At 46.2% G+C, this 17,936-nt stretch overlaps 2 protein-coding genes across 3 annotated transcripts in view; both read left to right on the top strand.

The window, feature by feature from the left end:
• LOC145514443 (uncharacterized) overlaps nt 1-17,692 on the top strand; it is a 33,338-nt gene extending 15,646 nt beyond the window's left edge. Inside the window, exons 4-7 of the mRNA XM_081512245.1 lie at nt 1,031-12,485; nt 13,272-13,398; nt 14,234-14,355; nt 14,957-17,692. Of these exons, the coding sequence (XP_081368371.1) occupies nt 1,031-2,400 (1,370 nt within the window). The 3' untranslated portion in view covers nt 2,401-12,485; nt 13,272-13,398; nt 14,234-14,355; nt 14,957-17,692. The remainder of the gene's footprint in view (nt 1-1,030; nt 12,486-13,271; nt 13,399-14,233; nt 14,356-14,956) is intronic.
• ZNF304 (zinc finger protein 304) overlaps nt 12,036-17,936 on the top strand; it is a 95,189-nt gene continuing 89,288 nt past the window's right edge. For both annotated transcript variants that reach the window (XM_081512172.1, XM_081512173.1), the window contains exons 1-3: nt 12,036-12,485; nt 13,272-13,398; nt 14,234-14,355. The gene's annotated coding sequence lies outside the window, so the exon portion shown is untranslated. The remainder of the gene's footprint in view (nt 12,486-13,271; nt 13,399-14,233; nt 14,356-17,936) is intronic.

Raw genomic sequence — 17,936 nt, 5'->3', positions numbered from 1 at the left:
CCATAAAGCTAACACTGAGCTCTTCTGGAATTCGGTCTACGTTTTTGTGGTCAGAGACCTTAATACTCATGTGACCTCTAACTTCTGTTCGGTAGAGCTCAGGTACAGGTTTCACTTCATGGTTCTGTGGGCTCATTGTCATCCCGATTCATGAATGACCTTGACTAATTCATGTAGGAATGAAACTGTTTCTCTGCTCATTCGTTTCTTTTTGACCATAATGCGCTTAACATCCCCAGACTCCAGCGTGAGAACCTTGCTCGTGCCCTGCTGTCTCAGTGTGGGCTGCTGTAACAGGAAAGCCCAGCCCAGGCAGCTCAAGCAGCAGACTTTTGTCTCTCTTCGTTCAGGAGTCTGGGAAGACCTGGATTAAGGTGCTGGCAGATTCAGGCTGAGGAGGGCCAGCTCCTCGGTGTGCAGATGGCAGCTTTCTCATTCTGTCCTCATGTGGCAGAGAAAAGGAGCAAACTGTCTCCTCTCTTTTCTCATAAGGACACTAATCCCATCTCAGGAGCCCTCCTCTCTGCAACCTTGTGCTCTCCTGCAGGGCAGCTGCCTGATTCTGGAAGAATCTGTGCCTTTGTTCGTTCTCTTTCCTAGGGCTGAAAGAACCTCCTCATTTTCTCTGTACTGCAGCTTCTGTCACATCCGTAGGTCTGCCCTTCCCAGGAAGCCTCCACAGCCCTTTCGTGTCTCCCATCTGGGCAGCTCTGGGTACCCCTTTGCTGGCTCCCCTGTGCATAGCACCCTGAGGTGTTGTGGTTTGGAGCAGACTCACCACACACAGTGTCATCATCCCTCTGTCTGCCCTCCTTGTCTCCAGACGTTCCGTCCCCTGTCCATACTCTCCCCCTGGGAGAGTAAAATTCAAAAATTTTCAAGAATTCAAACAGCAGAAAGAAAGTGCAAATCTGGGTTTCAGAGATCTGAAAAGACAGCCACTGTCTTCGTCTTATTCTCACTGACAAGGTGATTTAGTTTCTACATTGCCACCGCTTACAAGCCTTTTTGTGTATTGTCTTCCCTCCAGGTGATAACACAAAACCTGAGGCCCCACAGCCTGCCCCTTCCCACCCAGCCTCATCTGAGGAAGTCTTGCCCCAGAAACAACTGACTCAGCAGGCCTCAGAGGACTCCCAGCTGGGGCAAACCCAGGATGGGGATGGGCCATTGGAGATGCAGGAAGGTCCCCTGAGACCAGGGACAGGCGCCCAGGGGAAGGAACTCCTTGGGAAAGTGAACCCTGATCACCATGGTTTAGGGACAGATGGCCGTCTGCCCTCGAGGACTGCGCAGCAGCGAGTCCCTCCAGGAGACATTCTCCATGAACGGGAGTCACGTTGGCCGGTGAAAGGACCCCTCTCTCATGAAGGGACCTTTCCCTATAAGTGTGGGGAGTGTGGGAAAGCTTTCAACACACATGGCTTCCTTGTTGGACGTGAGCAGCTTCACTCCGGAGTGAAGCCCTGTGCATGCACAGAGTATGGGAGAGCCTTCGGCAAGAGCACACGTCTCCTCCAGCAGCACCTGATCCACACCAGGGAGAGGCCCTACGCGTGCAGCGAGTGTGGGAAGGCCTTCCGAGACAAGAAAGGCTTCCTGCGACACCACATCATCCACACGGGAGAGAAGCCCTTCGAGTGCGTGGAGTGTGGGAAGGCCTTCCACCGCAGGTCACAGCTCACGACACACCAGCGGATCCACACTGGGGAGAAGCCCTACGCGTGCAGTGAGTGTGGGAAGGCCTTCCGACACAAGACAGGTTTCCTGCGACACCACATCATCCACACGGGAGAGAAGCCCTTCGAGTGCGTGGAGTGTGGGAAGGCCTTCCACCGCAGGTCACAGCTCACGATGCACCAGCGGACCCACACCGGGGAGAAGCCCTACGCGTGCAGCGAGTGTGGGAAGGGCTTCTGTGACAGCACGAGACTCACCCAGCACTCCGTCATCCACACGGGGGAGAAGCCCTACAGGTGCCTGGAGTGCGGGAAGGCCTTCTGCCGCAAGCCATACCTCAAGGAGCACCAGCGGACCCACACCGGGGAGAAGCCCTACGTGTGCAGCGAGTGTGGGAAGGCCTTCATCTACTGCTCCACTTTTATCTTACACAAAAGGGCCCACACTGGCGAGAAACCCTACGAATGCACAGAATGTGGGAAGGCCTTTAGTAACCGCTCAGGCCTCAGCCGGCACTTCACCATCCACAGTGCAGAGAAGCCCTACAAGTGCCCCGAGTGTGGGAAGGCCTTCAACCGCAGGTCATACCTCAACAGCCACCAGCGTATTCACAGTGGAGAGAAGCCCTACAGATGCACGGAGTGTGGGAAGGCCTTCTGGTGGAGCACAAGCCTCGTTCGACACTCCATCATCCACACCAGAGAGAAGCCCTGTGAGTGAAGTGAGTGTGGAGAGGCCTTCAGTCGCAGCTCGTCCCTCACTCAGCATCAAAGGGCTCATACTGGCAGAAACTCTGTCAGTGTGACAGATGTGGGATGACTCTGCACACTTACGGAGTTCCACACTTAGAATCGAACCTCTAAGAACTCTTTCTGGGGAAAGACTTCTGCATGTAATCCCTGAGGAAAATCTTTTGCCAATGAAACATCTTACTCAGAATCTGATCATTCATACCAAAAAGAAATCCCCTCATTTTTCTTCCCTGTGAGAAAACCTATTTGCAGGATATCATTTGTCATCTAAAGAAACATTAGAAACAGAGTCAGCCTAGAAACTTATTCTGTATCTGAAAATTCACGCAGGAGAGTGAGCCAGTCTTGATCGTGCATTTAGCAAAGCCTTCAGGCACATCTTCCTCCTCAATTTACACTGCAAAATTGTCTCAGGGATATTTAAACAAAAGAGGAAGGACATGGAGGAGAAGAAGAAATGCAAACACAGCTTTCAGGTTTCCAGACGAGCCTGTGGCAGTCTGTCATCCCTTAGTTTATCTAAGGTAAGAGGAGTGTTGTCACAGAGATCAGAGGACCTTGTTCCTTTTATTTATCTTGTATACACGTGCACTGCTGTCCATTGTCAGGAGAGTTAAACAGTTGAGGGTGCATCTGAAAAGATTTACTGAAAGCCACCTTTGCTTCCCTAGTAGCTCAGACGGTAAAGCATCCGCCTGCCGTGCAGGAGACCTGGGTTCGATCCCTGGGCCGGGAAGATCCTCTGGAGCAGGAACTGGCAACCCACTCCAGTATTCTTGCCTGGAGAATTTCATGGACAGAGGAGCCTGGCGGGCTACAGTCCATGGGGTTACAAAGAGTCGGACACGACTGAGCAGCTAACACACACACCTTTCTTCTGCAGTCTCTACCCTTGAGTATCCTGTGTCTTTATGAGAAATATGAAGGCTTGACTTAACAATACACTTTCATATTTAAGGAGATAAAGATGTATGTATGAATGTACCAATTTTAATGAAATGATTGATATTTTTGAAACAACGTGTCATGTGTCTTTAACCAGCCAACACTCATACTTAATCTATTTATCTTTTTATTTGTCTGTAGGGTAAGGAGGAAAGTGTAACTGTGCAACCTTCCCAGATGAATCCCAGTTCTTCCTTCTGATTCCTTGTTAGAGAGCCTTCATGAACACTTGAGTGATTTTCTAGAGGTTGACTTGCAGCCACAACAAAACAAAACACACAAATTAAGCTAAATGATAGCAATACCTTCTGAGAAGGAATCTCACTTTTAATCTTATGTGGAGATTCACTGTCAAATAAAGTGACTAGAATTTTACCGATTGAAATGAGCTTGTGTCAGCACAGGTACAGATGAGTTCCACAAGTGTCGCCATTGGCTTAGTCCCAGTATAAGGACTAATGACTAATATCATTTGTCAGGGTATTTTGAGATTCCTTCCTTTTATTTTTTTAAGCAACATGTGATAGTATTACCTCACGTTAAGAAATATTCTGTACAGAAAGACATAAAAATAATCATGTATTCACTCTGAACCCTTCTCAGGGCTTTTTAATGACTGCATGTCTAGTTCTGTATGGCCATTATAGGCCATGTCATTTCTGTTGTGTTAATCTATGGCATTATTGTGAAGACCACTCTTGATGCTTTTCATGTCTTATCTAAGAAGTCTTCAGCAAGCTCTAGGTTCTTAAATCTCTGATACGTGTTGAGTTACTTTTTGTATTAACTGTGCAGTTTAGGTTGTGGTTTTTTTTTTTTGCCTGAGGATGTTCGGTGGTTCTGGCACCATTTGAATAGTTGAAAAGACTATCCTGCCTCTATTGAACTGAACTTAGTAAAAAAAAAATCTGTTGGGCAGATTAATTTTTGGACTGTTTCTGAGTTCTTTATGCTATCCTACTGATCTGTGTATTTAAACCTCTGCTAATACATTATCTTGAATACTGTAGCTATCATTAAATCTTAAAATTGGATAAAATACTTCCATCTTCTTTATGTTTTTTTTTTTTTTGTAGTTTTTAAAGTTGATTTAGCTTCCCATGTCAATTTTTCCTTTGGTTTTCTGTATAAGTTTTAACATGTGCTGGTCTATCTGTTAAAAACATCTTGTGGGATTTTTGTAGAAATTCCATTAATCTATGGATCATTTTGGTGAGATTTAGCATCTTTATTATGTTGAGTCTTCCATTCCATGAACATGGTATGTCTGTCCATTTATTTGGATCTCTGATTTATTTCATAAGTATTTTATAATTTTCAGCTTACAGATCCTGAACATGTTTTCTTAGGTTTTTATTGAGTTTTTAACTTCAGTTTTCTCATTGTCATTACTGCTATTGAGAAATATATTTAATTTTTATATGTTGACTTTGTATCCTATGCCCGTGCTGGACTCATTTATTAGTTTTAGCAAGTTTGTTTGTTGGCAGATTCCTCAGGATTTTCTTCATAAGCAATAATGTTATCTATCTGCAGCTCAGCTCAGATGGTAAATAGAGAATTTGCCTGCAAAGCAGGGGGCCCAGGTTCAATCACTAGGTTGGGAAGATCCCTGGAGCAGGAAATGGCACCCCACTCCAGTATTCTTGCCTGGAGAATCCTGTGGATGGAGGAGCCTGGTGGGCTGCTGTCCATGGGGTCGCACAGAGTTGGACACAACTGAAGTGATTTAGCATGCATGCATGCAATGGAAAAGGAAATGGCAACCCACTCCAGTGTTCTTGCCTGGAAAATCCCATGGAGGAAGGAGCCTGGTAGGCTGCAGTCCATGGGGTCGCTAGAAGTCGGACACGACTGAGCGACTTCACTTTCACTTTTCACTTTCATGCATTGGAGAAGGAAATGGCAACCCACTCCAGTGTTCTTGCCTGGAGAATCCCAGGGACAGAGGAGCCTGGTGGGCTGCAGTCCGTGGGGTCGCACAGAGTCAGACATGACTGAAGCGACTTGGCTGCTGCTGCTAGGTGTGCCCCTTTTACTTCCTTTTCCTTTCTTCATTCTGCTAGCTAGAATTTCCAGTACAATGTTGAATAGAAGTGATGAAAGAGGACACCCATGTCTTGTTCTTAATGTTAAGGGGAAAGCATTCAGTGTTGCTTGATCATTAAATAAGATGACAGTATGGGTTTTTATATAGATGTTTTAAAATCGAGTTTTGTAGGTTTCCCTCCTCATTTGCAAAGAGCTTTCATTATGAATTGGTGTTGAATTTTGTCAAATACCTTTTCTCTTTCACCTGATGTGATCATACAAGTTTTCTTCTGTAGCCTGTTTATATGATGGATTGTCTGACTGGATTTGAATGTTGACCCAGCCTTGCATTTCTGCAGTAAACCGTGTAGTTATAGAATATGGAACACACACACACACACACACACACACACACACACACACACACACACACACACACACACACACACACACACACTCCTTTTGCCAGTATTTTGTCGAGAAATTTTATGTGTAAAATCATGAGCATATTGGCCTATACATGGTTTGTTTATTTTTTTGGAACTGCTGTCTGAATAATACTGGCCTCCCAAAATGAACTTTGAATGTTTCTCCCTTTCTCCCTCTCAGCCTGGTTGAGATTTTGAGAATTGGTTTTATGTCTTCTCTAAATATTTGGTAGAATTCTCTGGTGAAACCATTTTGGCCTGGAGATTCCATTTAATGGAATTCATTAACTGTATTTCATGAGAATATGTAGGGATGTCATTAGCTTTGATACATTGTAAAGCAAAGTTTCAAGTTGAATATCTTATAATGATTCAAAAACAGCAAAATTATGCTTTGAATAATAGGACTTGAGCACTTTAAAGAACCATAGTGACCCTCTTCAATTTAATGATTAGAAAACTGAGGTGCAGAGAAGTCAGGTTACTAGTGCAAGCCCGTATTCTCAAGATAAGGCCAGATCGTGTCCGTTTCTCCTAGCCTGTTGGAATTCTGCCCTTTATACTGCTTATAAAAGCCCTATCCAGTTGGCATTGAGGATGTGATTATTTTCAAAAAGCACATTTTGATGATCTTTGCTTCCTGCAGGCATAGGTTATTTTTCTAACAATTTCAAGCACATCTTTAGATGTTTTCATTCACATCTTCTGTTACTAATCTGTGTCCTGTTTTATTTAATTCTCTGTTTTATCTCATCCTATGCAAATTAGAGATTTTTTTTTTATGGTCCTGTGTATTGTCAGTTTTATATATATTTATTTTGTGCTAAAAAGCAAACATCCTGCATTTAGTGTATGCAGTTCTATATGTATCTATCAGGCCAGATTTGTTCATCTTGGTGTATGAACCTGGTAGAACCTTACCAATGTTATTCCCGCCTTATAAAAATTACTGAGATAGCATTAAGATGTTCCAATTTATATATAGATGCAACTTTTTATTCTTAGAGTAAAATTGTTTTACATAAATTGATGTTTAAGATTGTATACAAAATTTAAAATATGTCTTCCTGCTATTTTCTTTCTTAAATCTGTTTTTCAGATGCAAATACACACTTTTGTGTTTTTATTTAATAACTCTAATATATATATTTTGCAAATTTTTATTTGCTTTATCTCTGTAACATATCTTCAAAACTGTGACTTATAAACTGAATATTGCTGGATAGTTTTCAGCCTACTAAAAACTACTGGTGACTAATTCAAACATTTATTACATATATATTTCATGTGATAGCTGGCATACTTGATTTAAAATGCATCTTCCTATTGTGCTTATCTTTGCTTCAGTTCTGTGTCTTATGCATTCTTTTAAAAATTTCTGTAGATTACATTCTAAACTTCACTTTTAGTTGGTAATGTATATTCTTCTGTTTTATTAGTGTTTAAGCTTAAAAATTATAATACATGTCTTTTACACAACAAAGTATAAGGTAATATCTTAACCTTTTGCACGATGTAATGGATATTATTGAGTATCACGTGGTAATTCCATTGTTCTCCTCAATGAGATATTGTTCATGTTTTACATAGATAATGAATTAACTGCATTTATTCACAGGTGCCCTTTTCTTGGATCTTCAGTCCTTCTGTCACTGCAGACCTTTCACCTGGGATCATTTTCCTCTGGCCTTAAATGTGGTTCTAGGGTCCATTTTGTGTGGGTTACTTTTTGTTTTTTTAAATTGGAGTATAGTTGCTTTACAGTGTTGTCTTATGTGTGGGTTAGTTATCTACTATTTCATTCTCTTTTTGAGAAACATTTTCAGTATATCCTTCCACTATGTCCTGGACCCACTATATGTTGTATGTGACTGGAGATGATTTATTTTGTGTTAATAGTTTCTGGTATTCAGTTCAATTCAGTCTCTCAGTCGTGTCTGACTCTTTGTGACCCCATGAATCGCAGCATGGCCTCCCTGTCCATCACCAACTCCCGGAGTCTACCCACCCCATGTCCATCGAGTCGGTGATGCCATCCAGCCATCTCATCCTCTGTCGTCCCCCTCTCCTCCTGCCCCCAATCCTTCCCAGCATTAGGGTCTTTTCCAGTGAGTCTGCTCTTGCCATGAGGTGGCCAAAGTATTGGAGTTTCAGCTTCAACATCAGTCCTTCCAGTGAACACCCAGGGCTGATCTCCTTTAGGATGGACTGGTTGGATCTCCTTGCAGTCCAAGGGACTCTCAAGAGTCTTCTCCAACACCACAGTTCAAAAGCATCAATTCTTCGGTGCTCAGCTTTCTTCATCATCCAACTCTCACATCCATACATGACCACTGGAAAAACCATAGCCTTGACTAGACGGACCTTTGTTGGCAAAGTAATGTCTCTGCTTTTAAATATGCTATCTAGGTTGGTCATAACTTCCCTTCCAAGGAGAAAGCATCTTTTAATTTCATTGCTGCAGTCACCATCTGCAGTGATTTTGGAGCCCCCAAAAAAGTCTGACACTGTTTCCACTGTTTCCCCATCTATTTGCCATGAAGTGATGGGACCAGATGCCATGATCTTCGTTTTCTGAATGTTGAGCTTTAAGCCAACTTTTTCACTCCTCTTTCACTTTCATCAAGAGGCTCTTTAGTTTTTCTTCACTTTCTTCCATAAGGGTGGTGCCATCTCCATATCTGAGGTTATTGATATTTCTCCCGGCAGTCTTGATTCCAGCTTGTGTTCTTCCAGCCCAGCGTTTCTCATGATGTACTCTGCATAGAAGTTAAATAAGCAGGGTGACAATATACAGCCTTGACGTACTCCTTTTCCTATTTGGAACCAGTCTGTTGTTCCATGTCCAGTTCTAACTGTTGCTTCCTGACCTGCATACAGGTTTCTCAAGAGGTAGGTCAGGTGGTCTGGTATGCCCATGTCTTTCAGAATTTTCCAGTTTATTGTGATCCACACAGTCAAAGGCTTTGACATAGTCAATAAAGCAGATGTTTTTCTGGAACTCTCTTGCTTTTTCGATGATCCACCAGATGTTGGCAATTTGATATCTGGTTCCTCTGCCTTTTCTAAAACCAGCTTGAACATCTGGAAGTTCACGGTTCACATATTGCTGAAGCCTGGCTTGGAAATTTTAAGTATTACTTTACTAGTGTGTGAGATGAGTGCAATTGTGCAGTAGTTTGAGCATTCTTTGGCATTGCCTTTCTTTGGGATTGGAATGAAAACTGACCTTTTCCGGTCCTGTGGCCACTGCTGAGTTTTCCAGATTTGCTGGCATATTGAGTGCAGCACTTTCACAGCATCATCTTTTAGGATTTGAAATAGCTCAACTGGAATTCCATCACCTCCACTAGCTGTGTTTGTAGTGATGCTTTCTAAGGCCCACTTGACTTCACATTCCAGGATGTCTGACTCTAGTTGAGTGATCACACCATCGTGATTATCTGGGTTGTAAAGATCTTTTTTGTACAGTTGTTCTCTGTATTCTTGCCACCTCTTCTTAATATCTTCTGCTTCTGTTAGGTCCATACCATTTCTGTCCTTTATCAAGCCTGGTATTAAGGAACAGCATTTGAACATGCTACAAGAACAACACATCCTAGAAATTCTAACAGGCTCAGTAATTAGATAGGGTTTTGAGTTGTTGAAATAATAAAAGGATGACTGTAGAATGCATAGGAGAAATAATATGTCTGATAACCAAACTGATGGATTGCAACATAAACCGACTAGATGACTAACAAACCCCATTGTCTCTTTCTGGATGCCTGGGAGGTCAGCATGTCCCAGCTTTCCTTAACAGTTAACTCTGGGACTATGTGAATGAGTTGTGGCCAGATGAATACAGGCAGAAGTGGTTGTGCATGCGTGTCTTAATTGTTCTTGCATTTGTGCACCGTTCTGGGAATCTCCTCAGTGGTTCTCAATCTCAAACCTCCCCAGGACTTAGTGCCCCCTCAGGTGCTGCAGGTTCAGGAGGTGAGTTGATGGTAATGATGTCTTGATGAGGACAGGTCCTAATGACCTGAAAAGCCTCTGAGCTTCCGGCTGGGCCATCTCATCATCACATATTTGTACCCAAGTCTTCCAGTCCTTAGGGTCAGAAGAGGACAGGAGGGCAAGAAGGAGGCCCCGGTTACGGGGAGCTCAGTGATGTGCCATCATGTCATAATCGTGAAACCATCAACTCCGCTCCACTCGGACCTGAGGGCACTTTGTCCTAATGTTCCCAAGAACATAATGCAACTCTGGGCATTGTGCCTACTGGTAGTTTAAGAAGGCTACCTGCTCTTTTAAGAGATAAGTAAATATGAATAGAAAAAAAGAACTATGCAAAGTAGTACATAGAAATGTATGCTTTTTATGTAAAGCATTTAATCAGTACCTGAGAGGCTACTTGCCAAGTCAAGGAATCGTGTTTTCATAAATAATGCCAACATTCTCGCAAAGAGGTATCCATGGCTTAGCCTTTCACAGCCCTGTACGTGAAAGCATTGTGTCTGCAATCCCATGCACTGCAGCCAGCCAGGTGCCTCTGTCCATGGAACTCTCCAGGCAAGTATACTGGAGTGGGTTGCCATTCCATTCTGCAGGGGATCTTTCTGACCCACAGATTGAACCTGTGTCTCAGACTCGCATTGCAGGCAGATTCATTACCATCTGAGCTACCAGAGAAGCCCCCTTCTCCAGGAGATCTTCCCAATTCAGGGATCGAACCTGGGTCTTCTGCCTTGCAAGTAGATTCTTTACCATCCTAGCCACCAGGGAAGCCCCATGTTAATACTAATGACAGTAGTAATGTTCAGTCGTGTCCAACTCTTTGCAACCCTGTGGACTGCAGCACCCCAGGCTTCCCTGTCATGCACCATCTTCCGGAGCTTACTCAAACTCATATCCATCAAGTCTGTGATGCCACCCAACCATTTCGTCCTCTGTCTTGCCCTTCTCCTCCTGCCTTCAATCTTTCACAGCATCAGGGTCTTTTCTAATGAGTCGGCTCTTCGCTTCAGATGGCCAGAGTATTGGAGCTTCAGCCTCAGCATCAGTCCCGCCAGTGAATATTCAGGATTGATTTCCTTTAGGATTTACTGGTTTGATCCCCTTGCAGTCCAAGGGACTCTCAAGAGTCCTCCAACACCACAGCTCAAAAGCGTCAATTCTTCAGCACTCAGCCTTCTTTATGGTCCAACTCTCACATCCATACGTGACTGCTGGAAAAACCATAGCCTTGACTATATGGACCTTTGTTGGAAAAGTAATATCTCTGCTTTTTAATACTTAATCCAAGTTAGTCATAGCTCCCCCCCCCCTTCCAAGGAGCAAGTGTCTTTTAATTTCATGGCTGCAATCACCATCTGCAGTGATTTTGGAGCCCAAGAAAATAAAGGCTGTCACTGTTTCCACCGTTTCCCCATCTGTTTGCCATGAAGTGATGGGAAGGGTGCCATGATCGTCGTTTTTTGAATGTTGAGTTTTAAGCCAGCTTTTTCACTCTCCTCTTTCACTTTCATCAAAATGCTCTTCAGTTCCTCTTGGCTTTCTGCCATAAGGATGGTGTTATCTGTGTGTCTGAGGTTACTGATAATTTCTCCTGGCAATCTTGATTCCAGGTTATTCTTCATCAACCCGTTATTTTGCATGACGTGCTCTGCATATAAGCTAAATAAGCAGGGTGACAATATATAGCCTTGACATACTCCTTTCCCAATTTGGAACCAGTCTGTCGGTCCGTGTCCATTCTCTGTTGCTTCTTGACCTGCATACAGGTTTTGCAGGAGGCAGGTAAGGTGGTCTGGCATTCGCACCTCTAAGAATTATCCATAGCTTGTGAGCTCAGCCCCAGCCCGGGTTCCTCATGCCCTGCGTCTGGATGGGGCCCTAAGTCCTGCAGTGATCAGAGAGGGCGGGGCATTGCCCTCAGGCCTATGGCAATTTGGGCACTTTCCTTTAAGAGGAAGCCCCGCCCTGTATTAGGAAGAGTGAAGCTAAGTTATCTCCCAGTCTCTTCGCTTGATGCCCAAGGGCCGTCGCCAAGGAGAACGGAAATGGCGCGCCCTCCTGGGCACAGGCTGGGCGTTAACTATGTTGCATAGAAGCGGATGCCACCGGCACTCCCCCCCCCCGGGCCAATCACAGCCCGGGAAGGGGCGTTTCCGGCGGCTTCGGGGCGGGACTTCCGGTCTCGTTGCTGTAGAGCCTCCTTCCGGGAGCGGTTGATGCCTGAAAGGCGGTCACGTGGACCGGAGCTCAGCTCCGGGACCGTGTCTCTAGGGCCGGGCGGAGAAGGCGAGCGAGGTAGCGGGGCCTGCCTCCGCACCTCATCGGAGCCGTGACGCTCCAGCCCCGGCTCCTTCGCCGTGACGCTGTGTCCCCGTCTAGGGGACAGGAGACTTCGCGCCTCGCGTTTGCCAGGCTCCGCCGAGCCTGCACGTTTCTGCAGACCTCCCCCCGCGCTCCGTCGCCAAGGGCCCCGAGGACGGCGGCCTGGGCCTTTCGGGCATTTGACGTCATTTTGTTGTTGTTTGACATCATTTTATAGCGAGATTCGGAGTTTGAGGCGCGGCCCGAGGTGACCCTGCCCTGGTCTCCATTCCGCCCACTGTGCCCCGTGGCAGTGGCAAGAGCGGCAGCCCTGATGAACCCGGCGCAGGTGAGTGGAGGGTCACCCAGGGCCACGCCCTCAGAGTCCGCGCCCCTGGCGATAGCTGCTGGCGTTTGTCCTGGGATTCTGCCTTCCCTTCTCCCGGTTCTTGGTCGGGGGTCTCTGGAGGGAGACACTTATGGTGTAGGGTACCGAAGTCAGGCATATGAATAGATTCCTAAACTGGCAACCACGGGAGTAAATTTCGGCGCCCTGTACGGACTCTCAGGGGTGAGCCTGAGTTGGGAGTGATCAGGGTCTACATTGTGCCTTAGAGGAACAGAGAGCACCCGGGCTGAGGTCAGGCCTGGAATGACAGCCAGAGGAGCTAGACCTCCGTTCTGAAAGTTTGGAGAGAAGGTGGAGGTGATTTAACACGTTTGGTTACATAGGTTTCCTCTGGCTGCACAGAAGAGGCTGTGTAAGTGAGGGAAGAGGCAGGGAGCCCGGGGGGGATTGTGAACTGATAGCGTTAAGACCCAGGTCCTTGAGACTGGTGGGAGAAGGTGAGCGCGAGTGTGATTGTGCCTGGGAGATCCAGTTTGGATGACAACAGGCTGGCAGGAGAGAGTTCGAGGCCCCTCATACTGTACTTGGAAGTGTTTTTTTTTCTGCCCACCTGCCTGGTTTTGCTCTGGGCTGCACACGGTAATCAGAGGGAAAAGAGGAGAGAGCAAGTACCAGTGTGGTGCAAAGTCGGGCATCTCCTCTGAGTTGGGGGCTGGGGAGGAGAGGGACCTGGGCGCTCTGGGGAAGAGATGCTGCCGGCTAGCTCATCTGTCCCCATCGTGGCAGGGCGGTGTGACCTTCGAGGATGTGTTCGTGTACTTCTCCCGGGAGGAGTGGGAGCTGCTGGAGGAAGCTCAGAGACTCCTGTACCGTGATGTGATGCTGGAGAACTTTGCGCTTGTGTCATCACTGGGTAAGTCCCTCTTTTAGTTATCTGTTGCTACCTGGCAAATTACCCCAAAGCTTAGTGCATTGAATAGACAAACATTTATCTCACAGTTGCTTTGGGTAAAGAATCAGGCATATTCTACTTGGGTACCCCTAGCTTAGGATCTTTCATGACCTTGCTGGCAAGCTGCCCAGGGTTTCCATCTGATCTGAAAGCTCAGCTGGTGGTGAATCTCCCTTCAAGGCCACGCACGGGATCAGGAGGCTGCTGGACGAAGCCTTCCCTGTTTCTCGCCGTGTCGTGTTCTCCTCAGGCAGGTCACAACAGGGCAGCCGGTTTCGGAGATGACGGGCAAGAGACAGCATCCAGGAGAGAAACTGGTATTTTTACAACCTGCCCTCGGAATTGCCATCCCACCATGTCTCATTATTTTCTAATGAACAAAATTATTTTCTGTTCATTATAAAATAGGGTTTAAACCCAGCCAGCACTCAGCTGGAAGGCGTTAAAAGGGACACGATTCCCAGTTTCCTGCGCCGGGTGGTGGTTTTCCCTCGGGCGGTTCCCAGTCTCTCCCAGCTCTCATGGCGCAGCTTCTTTCCTTATTCCCTGGAGTAAGAGTGTGAGTCCCAGGGCTGGGCGAGGGGAGCCTCCCTCCTCTCCCAGAGCCGCCCCAGCCTCTGCTGCCGGGACCTTTGAGATGAAGTATTTGGGTGTGAGAAGCCTTGCAGTCCGCCCCCGACACACCAGATCCCTGGCCTCTCTGTGCCCCAGGTTCTGCCCCCTTCCGCCATCTTCTCTGTGAAGGGGGTCTCCTGGGGTCACTACTGGCCCCTCATCAGCTGTTCTTTCCCATTAGGCCTTGCAGTTTCCAGGTCTCATGGGGCTACCCAGCTGGACCTGGAGGGGAGCCTGGGGTACCTGAGGAGGTAGACGCTGCTCCGGTCAGAGCAGAGAAGACCTGGAGGAGGCCCGGGCCTGGTGAGCGGAGGGCGCGGGCATCAGGGCTGGCTTCGCTTTGTACCAGCAGTTTGCGCCACGTCTATAGTGTCTCCTTCTCCAACTTTGATGCTTTGCTCATTCGTCACTTCTACTCTGCCCTTACGTACCTGTTCATCCCACCCCCCTTCCTAGTCGCACATCTTAATCTGATCTGTTGCTCCTCCATGCAGCGCTCCACGGCACTGGGTTTCTTTTAACGTGTCATAAGATGTGCACATATCCCTATATTTTCCTTGAACACTATCAGGCCAGATATTCTATTCTGGGCCAGGTTTGATATTCTGTCAGGCCAGGCTTTTCACAGCACTCACCCGGCACAAGGAACCAAGAGCCGTGCTTGGAGACCGTCTGCATGGTGTGGTTCAGAGTGCCCCTGGCCACGCTTTGCCCCATCCTGGTATCCCCTCCTCCAAGGTTCCCTTCCTCTGTAAGCGTCAGAGACCCCTCCTCCTCCTCCTGATTCTGGGCCCCATGTGAGGCCTGCAGTCCCGCAGACCCATTGCCAGTTGTATCAGACACACATTTGTTACCGGAGGCCACCAGCTGAACCTGCGCTTCAGCCGCATCTGTCTTCCTTCAGGTTGTTGGCCTGGAGTGGCGGGTGTGGCTGCACCTTCCGAACAGGGGGTTCCTGTGAGCTGGCTGCAGATGAGAACTGCGCAGGCTGAGCCCTCCACCCACACGGCTCCCCCCTGTGACATGCGTGGCCCAGTCTTTAAAGACAGTTTGGCCCCTGGCTGAGCCGCAGGGAACTCCCAGCAGGTGGATCTTGGGGAGAGATTTCGGGTGTAGTGTAAACCTTGACCGGATGCAGAAGTGGTGGAATGGCGTCTTCAGAAGAGAAAACCCAGGCTTCATTTGTAAAGCACTTCGGATCCTGTACATCAGAGACGCCTTCACTTGCAGGAGGGTGGAGAGAACTTCCCGGCCCGCACCCGGCCCATCGCCATGGGGAGAAGGCAGGCGGGCATGTCGGGAGCTTATTTTCTGCTGTCATCACCCCGAGGTCCTTTTGGGTATTGGATTCCCGTTGAGCTGGAAAGCACAACTGAGGCAATAAAGCCGCCTGCCTCTCAGCGGCCCTTGTCAGAGGGAGTGTTGCTCCAGGGTCAGTTGACTCTGGGACTCTGGGTTGGAGCAAACTAGAAATCAGAAATGCAAGAAGGGCCCTGGAGCCCAGGGACAGTTTCCCACCAGGAGAGTCTTCAGGAGGATGAGCTGTGAGCACAGTGGTGTGAGAACAGGTGACAGTCTGCACTCCAGGAGTTACTGGAGCAATCCTCTGGTAGATGCTTCTCATAAACAGAACTCACATGCACCAGGGAAAGCTTCCATGATCTACACAGGCAAGAATCACTGAAAGTGGAAGGAATGTGGGATGGCTTTAACAAATGTTGATGTGCCTTTCTCCTGAGGGTGGGCCTGAGTCAGCACGTGAGGATTTATGCTCAGCAGAACCACAGGAGTGGTCAGGCTCCTGCAGCAACAGCACATTCACACTGAGAAGCCTTATGAATGCAAAGAATGTGGGAAAGTATCTTGTGTTTGCTCTACTTTTGTTCCAAGTAACATTTCCCACTCCAAAGACAATCGTACTTTGAGTGCAAAGTATGTGGGTGCACCTTTTGTGACAACTGTTTTTTCATTCATTGTGTGAGGGTTCTCACGAGAGAGGGTCCCAGAGTACAGTGAATGTGGAAAGGCCTTCGTTCACCCTTATTTGTCTAGCCTAAGAGGATCCACACTGGAGAAAAACCCTTTGAGTATGAGAATATCAGAGAGCCTTTCGTTATAGCTCCTCCCTGATTCTACATGGGAAGGCTCACATGAGGGAGAAACACCGTGAATCCAGTGAATGTGGACGGTCCCTCTGCCTTCATTCATTCCTTACCAAGCCTCAGAGTGTTCATACTGAGGAGAAACCATGTGAGCGTAAGAAATGGGCCAAAGCCTTTTACATGTGAACTTGTCTCAGGCACTATCAGAGAACTCATACTGGGGAAAGACCTTTTGAATGTAACTCCTGGGTAAAATCTTCTGAACAGAGGAAGCGTCGTACTCTGAGGAATTATACCAAAGAGAAATAAGTGTTCGTATGCTGTAAGAAAATCTTCTGAGGTCAGTCATCACTTACTGTCATTGGAAGAGTCATATAGGAAATGGATCCATCCTAGGAAATGGATCCATCCTAGGACATTGCATCCGAGAATTTATAAAGGAGCGAGAACCAGTGGCTACTGTGCAGTTTCAAAAATCTTCAACCATAGTTCTACCCTTACTATGCACTGAAAAAGCAACCACAGGAATATTTAAAAAACAAAAACAGGAAAAAGAAAAATATAAGTAGATATTACAAGCAAAGAAATGTATTTATGACTTTTTTTCTGGTTTTCCTGAGAAACCAATGACAGTTTATTGGCTGTTTTTTTGTTGTTGTTGTTTTTGGGTGGCGGGGAAAGTGTTTGAGAGATTAAACACCTGAATTAATATGCACTGTGTCCCACACCACACCAGGAAAGCTGGAAGCTTGAGAACATCTCTGCAAATGTTACTTGTTACAAAACCTCATCTTAGGTGATGCCTTGATTTATGAAGCCTTTAAAACTTAAATTAGGATACAAAAATGTTGTCTAAAATTATAATCTATAGACATAAGGACACATTTATGAATGGGTACATTTTACTTTACTACTTAAAACTGTTTAAGGCTTCATTTTTATTTATTTATCTGTTAATTATTGAGATATAATTGACATATAACTGTGTACGTTTAAGATGTACAACACTGTAGTATGATTGCCATTGTAGCAACAGTTAGCCTCTGTTGTGCCACAGAATTATCATCTCTTCTAGTGGTGGGAACAAATAAGATATCATCTCTTGGCAAGTTTAATGTTTATAATATAGTTTTATTGTCTGTAATCCCTGTACTTTATGTTAGATCTCTCAGAATTATTTGTCTACCAGTTGTAAGTGTATACTCCTGAACATTATCTCTCCCATCCCCTGACCCCACCCCCGCCTTGTGGTAACCATCACTGTAATGTTTTCCAGCTCAGTTTTTGGTTTTGTTTTGCTTTTTCCACGTATAAGGATATTATACAATATTTGATGTATGTCACTTAGCATAACGTCCTCAAGGTCCGTCTGTATTGTTGAAAATGGCAGGATTTCCTTTTTTCTCAAGGCTGAGTAGTATTCCATTGTTGGTGTATATATGTCTTTATTCATTTATCCATTGATGGACATTTTGGTTGTTTCCACATCTTCGCTATTGTGAACTATAATAAACATGGAAGTGCTTCTATCTCTTCAATAACCTGTTTTTATTTCCTCTGGAGCTTGAGGTTGATTGATTGGAATTGCAACTTGTCTGCACTATGCCCATCCCCAACCACGTCACTTAGGCTTGGGGTTGAGTGTTTGTTGTGTAAAATAGAAACCTTGGTTAAATAGAGTCAGGAGACCAGCAGGAGGGAGCTCTCACACCCTGCCGCTGACCGACCGCAGAGCCCAACAGGAAGGAGAAAGTTTCCTCTTCTTCCAGGAAAAGACGCAGT

The sequence above is a fragment of the Giraffa tippelskirchi genome, chromosome 7 (genome assembly GCF_054371585.1).
Source record: "Giraffa tippelskirchi isolate mGirTip1 chromosome 7, T2T-mGirTip1v1.2.pri, whole genome shotgun sequence".
Lineage (NCBI taxonomy): Eukaryota > Metazoa > Chordata > Mammalia > Artiodactyla > Giraffidae > Giraffa > Giraffa tippelskirchi.
This window is presented reverse-complemented; position numbering and strand designations above follow the sequence as displayed.